The sequence below is a fragment of the Phalacrocorax aristotelis genome, chromosome 22 (assembly GCF_949628215.1).
Source record: "Phalacrocorax aristotelis chromosome 22, bGulAri2.1, whole genome shotgun sequence".
Classification (NCBI taxonomy): Eukaryota; Metazoa; Chordata; class Aves; order Suliformes; family Phalacrocoracidae; genus Phalacrocorax; species Phalacrocorax aristotelis.
The window spans coordinates 8,036,268-8,046,873 of record NC_134297.1 but is presented as its reverse complement, the minus strand read 5'-3'; the positions used below and the strand labels follow the sequence as shown (position 1 = coordinate 8,046,873).

At 56.7% G+C, this 10,606-nt stretch overlaps 1 protein-coding gene across 2 annotated transcripts; it reads left to right on the top strand.

Moving 5' to 3' along the window:
• The first annotated feature begins 217 nt into the window (after positions 1-217).
• On the top strand, positions 218-10,283 carry ESAM (endothelial cell adhesion molecule). Of its 2 annotated transcripts, none has more exons than XM_075116336.1 (7): positions 218-299; positions 7,580-7,737; positions 8,431-8,644; positions 8,743-8,898; positions 9,025-9,147; positions 9,279-9,417; positions 9,800-10,283. In XM_075116336.1, exons 2-7 carry the CDS (start codon positions 7,594-7,596, stop codon positions 10,149-10,151), a joined length of 1,128 nt encoding a protein of 375 aa, XP_074972437.1. In that variant the 5' UTR covers positions 218-299; positions 7,580-7,593; the 3' UTR covers positions 10,152-10,283. The 2 variants fall into 2 exon arrangements, with proteins under 2 accessions (XP_074972437.1, XP_074972436.1); XM_075116335.1 differs by lacking the exon at positions 218-299 and adding an exon at positions 1,714-1,815.
• The last annotated feature ends 323 nt before the right edge of the window (positions 10,284-10,606 follow it).

The following is a 10,606-nucleotide window of genomic DNA, read 5'->3' as shown; positions in this document are numbered from 1 at the left end:
TGAGGGGGACGCGGAGCTCTTCTTCCGGGCTATTCCCGCCCGAGCTTTGTTCCAGGGGTCACTGGGGCGGGAGATGTTTGATTTATGTGTTTTATGGGGGAGTGAGCGCCCCTGGAGCCCGTTTCCTTCCCCACGGAGGCGCCCCAAATCCTTGAAGACACGAGGACCGCCGGCCGGCTGCAGGGCGTCGCCTTCGCCTGCGGTTTGGCCCTGAGATGACGGAGCGAGGAAGAGGAGGAGCAGGTCACCCCCGCCCTGCTCCCAGCGCTCGAAATAGGGTGAATTGCCCCAAAAACAGGGTGAGTGACCCCAGAAAAGCCTCTGTCGGGAGAGGGGAAACATCAGAGGGCCCAGGAGGGGAGATGCTGGTGGGGTCGGGCCAGGGCGATCCCCCAAAGCAGCTGGATCCCCCAATCCCAGCAGCCAGGCTGGATTTACTGAGGGGGGGGGGGGGGGGGATGAGGATGAGGACAGATTAATTCCCCCCCCCCTTCCTCCTCCTCATCCTCCTGCGCCGACGTCTAATCTCTGATCTGCAGAACAAACTCTACAACTCAAAGAGTTACAAAGCAGGTATGTTTATTTCGGCGCCGGCTGCGGGGGGGGGGTCGCTCCCCCAACGGCACGCACGCCCCTTGTTTCAATTTTCATCTTTTTATGCCGTTTCTGCTACTGCTTACATCGTTATGGTGATGGGTTCCCTCAATTAATTTGCATTTCTCCCTGCCCTTAATTCTTCTGCCTGCGCACGCGCGGAACCTTCGGGTGGTCCCTCTGGTGCTCGTGGTGATGAAGGCTCCAAGTCTTCCTCCCCTTGCCTTTGTCACCTTTCGTAGGCTTCACTCGCAAAGTCGGCTCTGCCCGGTCTCGCGCCGACCTCGTGCTGCTCCCCTTTCGCTTCCTCTTACCTCTTGTGCACGCCGGGGGATTCCTTCGTCGTTCCGGGTTTCGGATTCCTATCTAGCCTTCGCACGTTTGGGGGCGTTGTATAAGTCGCTTGCCCTCGCTGGTGCGGTTCTAAGGCAAATTACAGTTAGAGGACTCTGTTATCTTAAACTGCAGAGCAAATTCTATGCCCCTGTTCCTGAGCGCTCCGACTCATCTCCGTGCTTTGAGGGGCTGCGGACGGCGATGACCTCGGCCGAGCCGCCATGGATTCAGCCCGGGACTCCCTAAAATCAGGGCGTTTCACCCAGAGGGGCAAAAAAAGGGCCTCTTTTTTTTTTCTTTTTTTTTTTTTTTTTTGGGGGGGGGGGGGGGCCGTGGGGTCTGTGTGTGTTCTTTTTAAATTTATTTTTTAGGCTTAATGTGTTTATCCAAGGGGGAGGGATGCTGGAGGAGGTGCTCTGTGCCCCTCCGCAGCTATGCCTGGGGAGGGTTTGGGGGTCCCTGTGTGCCCCTGCCCGGGGAGGGTGACATTACAGTGCCACATTCCACCCCCCCCCCCCAACTATAATTAATTGTTAGGGTTAATATTAATTAATAAATCATGGCAAATGTGTCGGTGTGTGGCTGGTGTTCACGGCTGGGGGAGACTGGTTTGGACCCGCCCCCCCCACGCTGGGGGGTCACTGCCCGGGGCTGGGACACCCCAACATGGGGTGGGAAGAGGCCCCTCCCCTTCCCCAGACCCCGCCCCCTCGAAGGCCCCGCCCCCACCTGCGGGGCGGGGGGGCCCCTCCCGTTCCCCCCCCCCGGCCCCCCCCCCCCGCTGTGTCCCCCCCCTCCCAGGCGCGGCCCCGGCACCTGCTGCGGCGGCGGCTCCGGCCATGGGCGCGCTCCCGCGGACCGCGCTGGCGCTGGCTGCGCTGCTGGGTGAGCCCGGGGGGGGTGACACCGGGGGGGGGGGGGGGGCACCGGGGGGGGGTCCGGGGCGGGGGGACCGGGGGGACACCGGGCAAGGCGGGGAGGACCGGAGAGGGGAAGCGGGGAGGGCGCAGGGGAGACAGGGGGGGCACCGGGTAGGAGCCGGCGGTACCGGGGGGGTCACCGGGCAGGACCCCGCCGGTACCGGGGTGGGGGGACACCGGGCAGGACCCCGGCGGTACCGGGGGGCACCAGGAGAGACGCTGGAGAACCGCGCGGGGACAGCAGGCGGGATGTGGGGAGCTTTTGGGGGGCACCGGGCAGGACCCGGCGGTACCGGGGCGCGGGGGGGGGGGGGGTCCAGCAAGATGTACCGGAGTTGGGGACCACCAGGCAGGACCTTTGGGAGCTTTTGGGGGGCACCAGGCAGGACCCGGCGGTACCGGGGGGGGGGGGTCCGGCAAGACATACGGGAGCTGGGAACCACCAGGCAGGACCCTGGGGAGATTTTGGGGGGCACTGGGTAGGACTCAGGCATACTAGGGGGGTCACAGCACCCACTGGCCCCACCCTGTACCCCCAATCCCCCCCCCCCCGCAGTGGGCAGGTGGGTGCTGGAGGGGCCCAATCCATCCCCGTCCCCTCTTTAGGGTGCCCTGAGAGGGGAAAATCTGGGAAAAGCCACTTTGCCCCCCAGAGCTGCACCTTCCAGCACCCCCAAACCATCCTCCCCGCCGTGCAGGGAGGGACCCTGATGTGTTGGAGCCGATAATTCCCCTCCCCACGTGGCATCGGGCAGAAAGAAGACCAAAAAGAAACCAATTTATTTTCTTTTCCTACTGATAAAAACCTGCCGTCTCCCTTGTTTACTGGTGCTTTAGGGCCACCTGAGCTGGTTTTGGGGCGATGGGTCTCAACCCCTCTCTGTCTCCGGGTTTTTTCTCTCCTTCCCTCCCTCAAACTTCCATCCCTATTTCTTTTTTTTTGTTGTTTTGAAATTTGGAAACGCCACAGATGCTCCGAGGGGAAACATCCCTTGGCGTTCCCGGCGAAGGAGAGGCCTTTGGGGAAAGGAAACGGCCCCAAAAACAATGGCAGCAGCATTTCCTCCCCGGCGGGACGTGGGGTGGGGGTCCCCGCTCCCAGAGCCACTCGGGTTTGCTCCTTAAAGGTTGGGTTGGGATTTTTTTTTTTTTCTCTGATGATAAAAGTTAATCAAAGGGCGTTGGGATGAGGTGAGGGGGTCGCTTCAGCCTTAAATCCCACCGGGATTCTCCTTCGCCGCATCCTGATAGTGGAAATTTGCACGGGGTCGTGAGGGATCCCCCACAAAAATGTCAGGTCTGACACCTGGGGCGTGATGCTGTAGGCACCAAAAGCCCAGAAATGCGGCAAAAAAGCAGCTTTTTGAGCCAAAAATAGGTGGGTTTTTCCCATTAAGTTTGCTTTCAGACGTCCCGTCCCCAGCCTGTGGGTCCGTACGGGATCATGATGGGGAAAAGCAAAATGGAGGGTGATGCTCGGCATCCCTGTCCCCAGCCCAAGCCCACCCCATCCCCACTCAGATCCCAATCCCATCCCCAATCCTACCTGAATCCCATCCCAACCCAAATCCCAATCTCACCCCCCAATCCCATCCCATCCCTTCCTCATCCCATCCCCAGTCCTACCCCAATCCCATCCCCATCCCATCCCGACCCCATTCCTGTCCCATCCCATTGCCGCCTCCTCCCCCACCAGGAGTTAGAGCCCATTTCTATCTATAGCGATGTCACGTATTACTATTATTATTATTTTATTTAATTTTTTTTTCCCAAATTTGGTCTCTCCGGAGGATACGGCACTCGCTGCTCCCCCCGCTCCGGGGTCGTGAGAAAAGCCGCTGGGGATTTTTCCCAATGGACGTTGCTCCGCGGCCCGGCATCCCCTATCTCTCCATTTATAAATAGTCAGAGTTAAGGGAAGAAAAGGAAAAAAAGAAAAAATCCCCCAAAAATAATAATAAAACCCCCGGCCAGTGGCTGCGTCACGGCGCCGAGATGCTCCTTGACCTTTTTCCGACGATTTTACGGATTTTTTCCTGTCTTTTTTTTCCGCCCAAATTCCCTCTGGGTGTTTTAAATCCCAAACTCATCTTTCGCGATTTAATTTGGGGACGGGTTTCACATGACTCCGGCGCCTTAATCCCACCGGGTCGGTCATCAAACCCCAGCCCCCCCAGCCTTTAATTCCCCGCGCGGTTAATGGCTCATCGGGTTGGGCGGGGCTGGTTTGGGGGGTTCAGGCTGAGCCTTGCGCCGAGAAGCAGCTTTTTTGGGGTGAAATAATGCGATTTTAGATGAGGAGGGGTGTTTCGTACAGGTTGTGGGGTTTAACATTGTGGTTGCTGAGGGTGCACGGGGATTTGGAAGTGGGTTTTTTCCCCCTGGGTTAAAATTTAAAGGTATTTTTAAAGGGTTATTTTTTTTTTTCCATGGGGAAAAAAATTTAAAGATATTTTTTTCCATGGGAGAAATTTTAAAGGTATTTTTAAAGTAAGTTTAAAGGTGGCTTTTTTTCCATAGAGAAAAAAATTAAAAGGTGGTTTTAAAGATAAATTTGAAGTTTGGGGTTTTTTTTCCCATGGGGAAAATTTTTAAAGATAAGTTTAAAGGCATTTTTTTTTTCCCGATGAGGAAAAAAATGTAAAGATATTTTTTTCTGGGGGGAATAATCTAAAGGTATTTTTAAAGGTAAATTTAAAGGTGGTTTTAAAGGTAAATGTAAAGGTTTGGGGTTTTTTTAACATGGGGAAAAAAATTAAAGGTATTTTTAAAGGTACATTTAAAGGTATTGTTTTCCATAGGGAAAAAATCCCAGCAGATGGCCTGGAGCAGAGGGAAAACACCCGGGCAGGTGCTTAGCTCGGGGCAGCTGGAAAAAAATCAAGGTTTTTCAGCCCAAACAGCAGCTGGGAGGTCCCAAGGTTCCCCCCGCCAAGATACATATGAGCGCCGCGAGCGGCTTAATTTTTTCGATCTGGTTAAAGCATTAGAGGATTTGAAGCGGCGAGGTGGCTAAAGCCGGAGCTGATGCCAAAGGGTTCGGTCCCATGCCCTCGGCTCAAGCACCAGCTCTCCCAGCCCTTTTAAGGGTCAAATTTGTCCGGGATGAGGAATTTTGGGTGAATTCTGCAAGAAAAAGGGGATTTGGGGTGCGAGCAACCTCAAGATCCGGACCCATCCGCCTCTCCCCGACCTGCTGGGAGGGAGACGATGGAGCTGCGACCTCCCATCGCCACAGTTCAAGGATGATGGAGTAAAGCTGTGGCCAGAGAGCACTATTAAAGTAGCCATCATTAGGTTTCAGAGTTAACATGCCTAGGCGAGCGCACAGGGAGCCTGGCCTGCGGCGGGTGCTGGTGGGTTTGCTGTGCTTGAGACGGCCGGGGCTGTTTTCACACCCGGGGGTGCGCTGGGAACCCCTGGCCGGTGACAGAGCAGCTCTTCCCCCTCCGGAGCCTGGATTTCCCCAGGGCCCCGCAGCACCCTGTGACCCCTCACCCGTTCTTTGTCCCCAAAAATGGTGCTGGCAGAGGAGCCGGGCTGAAAAACCTGGATTTTTTCTGACCGTGGGGGTGCGCAGAGGGTTAGGAGCTGTTGTGTCATTTTATGATGCCGGCTGCATCATTAATGAACTATTATTATTATTATTGTTGTTGTTGTTACTATTATTACTACTATTATTATTACAATCACTCTTATAATTATTTTAACTATTATCCTTATTCTTATAAAAACATAATCATATTCATAATTATTATATCATATATATTACACCTTATCCATTTTCTTATACAAATGACAATATACTTATTGGATATCCAATATTTTTTCCTATATTATCTAAATTTAACACAATTATATTTATAATGATGGAAGAGCTGGGGCTGTAAAAAAGCCCCTGGATTTTTCCTGGCTGTTGAGGATGTGTGGAGGATTTAGGAGCTGTGATGTCATTTAATGATGCCATCTGCATCATAATGAACTTTATTATTATTATGTGTTTATTATTAACATTAACATTATTATTATCATCACTATCATCACTATTATTAATAATATTATCATTATGATGATCGCTATTATCACTCTCACCTCCCCACTATTACCACCATTCTTACAAAAACACAATTATTATAGAATATACGTTATTTATTATCTATTTTATTACAGAAATGGCAACGTAATCATTAGTTATCCTACATTTTCTTACATACTCTCTAAATCTAACACATTTATCTTTATAACCACATAGAATTACAATATAACGCCCATTTTTTTCCCTACTACGTATCTTATTCTGCACCATATCGCAACATAATTATCAATAATAAATTAACACCACCAGCAGCAGTGGTTTCGCCCCCGCCACGGGCTCCCCGCTGCCGCCCCCGTCCCCCCTCGCTGGGACTTAAGGGTTTATGTTCTTAGCCCGGGTCAGCTATTTTTACGCACCAGACCAGGGCTGAAATTTCTCCCGCTCTTTCACCAGAGAAGGGAAATTTGAGTTTATTATATTTTTTTAAAAAATTTTTTTTTCTCTCTCTCCCCATTCTTGGGAAGACTTATCGGTCGGAGCAGAGTTTCCTGCCTGGAGCTGGAAGGCTCCGTCCGGAAACCGCACCAATGCCTTGCCGGGAGGGGGGATGAACGGATGCAGGGAGGAGGCTAAAAATACTCCCCCCGGAGCCTTGTGTTCCTCTGCCCACCCTGGAAAAAAAAATCAAATTAAAACCTCTGAAGATATAGGGAAGAGGGTGAAGCTGTCAGAGGCTCCCTAAATCCTTCAAACCCAAGGATCTTGGGTTTTTTTTCCCCAAATCCCAAGTGGCGGCGAGGGTAGCGTCGCTCTTCCCCCCCGCCCCAACCCCGCATCCCGATCCGGAGCATCCCTGGGGCGCTGGCAGGAGCGGGGCCGGCCGGGGACACGGATCGATGGGTGGGATGCCAGGACGGAGCCGCCGGGACGCGGGGCCTCGGTGCCGTTCCCCCGGGGAGAAAAAAAATATATCCCCGGCACAAACCCGGCCTCGCCTGAGCCGATTAATTTGCTGGCTGAGCCTTACGGGCAAAGCTGGGGAATAATCTTCCCCGTCAGAGCCAAGCATCCTTCCCTGGTCCGTGGTACCAGCTTGTGTCCCAGTGCCTCCTCCCAGTGGGGCTCTGGGGGATACTGGGATGCAGGGGACGCGGGGATGGGGTATTTGGGGTGGGATGTGGGGTTCAGGGAAGGCCACCCGTGAATTACCCCCGTTTAGCACTGGCAGCAAAAAGGGGGGGATGCTGGGATGATGGGGAGGGCAGGTGGGGTGCATATGGGTGCCCCCCCCCAAAAAAAAACAACCCCATGGGGTGGAGGATCTGGTGCAGCATTAGGGTTGGGGGGGGTACCCCAATACTCAGCTGAAGGAGGGTGTCTGGGCACTGGAGCCCATGGGGAGGGGAGGCAGTCCCCTGTGAGGGGGGGGATCATTCCCATCTGGGCCAGGGGGGAAATGGGGGTGGGAGGGAATGGCATTGTCTCGCATCCTCCGGAGCAGCCGGAAAGCCCTTCCCATGTTGGGGAAGGAGGAGAAACGTCCTCCTGGCCCAACCTCCGGGCGATAACCCGCGATTGTTGGCCTTTCCCTTGGGAACGGGGAGGTTTTTCAAACAGTCTGTGGGTTTTGATGGAAAAATGGCACCTGGCATTGAGTCACATCCCGTTTTCTTCCCTCTCTGGCTGTGGGCAGGTGTCTCCTCAGCCATGCTAGAGGTGCATGTGGGGATGGGCTCGGTCTTCTCTGTGGAGGGACAGCAAGTGGTGCTGCCGGCTTGGTACACCAGCCGCTCCCAGAAGAAGCCCTACGTCACCTGGCTGCTGGATAAGGAAGATGCTGACCCCTTCCAGGTGAGCGGTGGGGAGGGGATGTGGCAGGCGAGGGATGTGGCCGTGGTGGGGGGAGGCTCATGAGGCCCACCGTGGGGAGGTGCCCGCGATGGAGGGATGCTTATGGTGACGCGTAGGTGTCCACAATGATGTCACGCCCGTGGTGCCTGCGATGGGGAGGTGCTTGGGGTGCCCACGGTAGGGTGGGGCCCACGATGGCGCCCATGGTGCCTACTGTTGGGAGATGTCTACGAAGGGGAGGTGCTCACCATGGGGAGATGCCCACGATGGGGGAATGATCCTGGTGCCAATGATGAGAAGCTGCTCCTGGTACCCACAGTGGGGAGATACTCCTGGTGGGGCAGTTGCTTGTGGTGCCCACGGCGGGGAGATGCCCAAGATAGGGGATGCCCTTGGAAGGAGGATGCTCATGGTGCCCATAGTGGGGAGATGCTCATGGTGGGACAGTTGCTTGTGGTGCCCATGATGGGGGGATCCCCACGATGGGGGGGTTGATCATGGTGCCTGTGACGGGGGGATGCCCACAGTTCCCGTGCTGTGGAAGCTCAGGGCAGGTGAGGCTGGAGCAGGGACTCACACAGCAACTGCTGCTCCCCAAAATGTGGAACTCAGGGCTGGGGGGGAGGGTTTTCCTCTCCTGCCGTCCCAGCCAGAGGTGCTTGAGCGGGCGTTCCCCCCCTCCCCCTGCTGCAGATCCTGACCTACCTGGACGGGGTGGTGAAGGTAGAGGAGACGGAGCTGAAGCCCCGCGTGGGGTTCCTGTACCCTGTCCTCACCCACAACATCTCGGTGCTCATCAACGCCACACGGGAGCGCGACTCCGGTCAGTACATGTGCACCGTTAACGTGGTGGACGACGACACCAGCACAGGCAAGAACATCGGTGTCATCAACCTCACTGTCCTGGGTAAGGCTCCGCCGCTCACCCCGACTCCCTCTGCTCCCCCCCCCCCGCCTGCCCCCCCGCAACGTGACGTCCCTCGGGGTTCACGGCGGTGCCCGCAGTGCCGCCGGCCGCCCCCTCCTGCCAGCTGCACGGCAACCCCGTCGTGGGAGCCAACGTGACGCTGAGCTGCGCCTCCGCCAAGGGGAAGCCCTCGCCCGCGTACCAGTGGCACCGCACAGCCCCCGCCCTGCAGGTCTTCTTCCCCCCTGCCCAGGGTAAGGTGCTCCCCGACGCCCAGGCAGGGCGATACCCTCTTAACTCTGCCCCCTTCTCCCCCGCGCAAGGAGTTTGGGGGTGCGGGAGGGCGGTCGTGGGGCAGCACCCAAATTTCTCGCCCTCAGACCGGGCCAGGGGCACCCTCAAACTGACCAACCTCACCCTGGACATGTCGGGTCTCTACGTCTGCGTAGCCGAAAACCGAGCAGGTTCGGCCGAGTGCAGCATTGTCCTGGAGGTGCACTCAAGTGAGTACGTGTCCACAGGGCCGGGGCGCGGGGGGACGCGGTCCCTGTGAGGTCCCCGTGGGGTCCCCGTGGCAGTAAGGGGGGAGGCGAACCCTGCCCCACCCCGCCACCTCTCTGTCTCTCTCCAGCAGCTAGCACCAAAGCCGTCATCGCTGGCGCCGTGCTGGGCTCCCTGGGTGCCCTCGCCATAGTCGTCTTCTTCGCCCAGCGGGTCGTTGGCTACCGGAGGAAGAAACGTGACAGCCAGGAGGAGGCAGCCAATGAGATCAAGTGAGGCTCCCCTCCCGTGGAGGAGGTTCAAGTTGTCATCGCTCGGTTTCAGGGTTAACGGGGGAGCAGAAACTTTCCACCTCTGGCCAGCCATCACTAGTTTCAGAGTTAACAGCGAGGGAGGAGATTTCCCTCTCTGGCCAGTCATCATTGGGTTTTAGAATTATGAGGAGCAGGGGAGGATGTTTCCCTCTCTGGCCAGCCATCATTAGGTTTCAGAGTTAACAAGGGCATTTTCCACCTGTGTTTCCCCGCCTTTCCCTCTTGCCCCCCCCCCTGTTTTGGGCCCCAGGAGCTCTGCACAACCTTGGGGGCCCCGTTGCTTTGTGGCGGGCAGGGGTTTCCCAGTGCCGATCTCTCCGACACTGTTCCCTCTCGGCAGGGAAGACGCCGTGGCCCCCAAAACCCCGTCGTGGGCGAGGAGCCCCGCTTCGGACACCATCTCCAAAACCAGCACCTTGTCCTCCATCGGCGGCACCCGGGAGAAACCGTACAGGGCCAGACCCCCTTCCGACACCGCCTCCATCCTCACCACTACCGGCAGCTACCGGGGACCCCCGCCGCGAGCAGGGGGACGCACACCCAGCCTCTCACCCCCCGCTATTAACGGGGGCCCCCGGTGCTGCCAGGATCCAGCCGCCCCCCCAGGGTCGTTGCCCCCCTCCAGCTTGGCACGGGCGGGCGCCGTCCCCGTCATGGTGCCGGCGCAGAGCCGAGCCGGCTCCTTGGTGTGAGACACCCCACCTCTGACCACCCCAAGAAAGAAAGGGGTGCCTGTATCCAGCGCACACACACCCCTCCCCATTTTCTGGGGTGTTTTTTTCCCTTTTTGGGGTTGGTTTTCTTTTTAAAAGATGCCTCGAGCAGCTGGACTCGTCACAGCGCTGTTTAATGGGTGTGGGAGGTTTCCCAGGTTTGGGGGGGGGGCCTCCCCGGGTTTTGGGGGGTTCCCCGGGTTTGGGGTGGGGGGCAAGTCTCCCTGTAAATATAACACCCCAAAATAGCCCTAGCCCCGCCCAGAGGGGGGGGGCATGTCCTTTTTTTATATATATATATGAGTTGAAACGTGGGGTTTTCATAAAAGAGCATTATAAGCGGGGGGGGGGGGGGGGGGGGGGAGACCGGGGGGGCGGAGCAGGGGTGACACGCACTTTTTTTAGGGGTTTTCTGATTAAAAGCCGGCCCGCGC

Coding starts and splice junctions, on each gene's coding strand:
- ESAM (XM_075116335.1), top strand. CDS start 1,770: ATGGGCGCGCTCCCGCGGACCGCGCTGGCGCTGGCTGCGCTGCTGG. Junction 7,738..8,430: donor AAGATGCTGACCCCTTCCAG/GTGAGCGGTGGG, acceptor CCCCTGCTGCAG/ATCCTGACCTACCTGGACGG. Junction 9,148..9,278: donor TGTCCTGGAGGTGCACTCAA/GTGAGTACGTGT, acceptor TCTCTCCAGCAG/CTAGCACCAAAGCCGTCATC.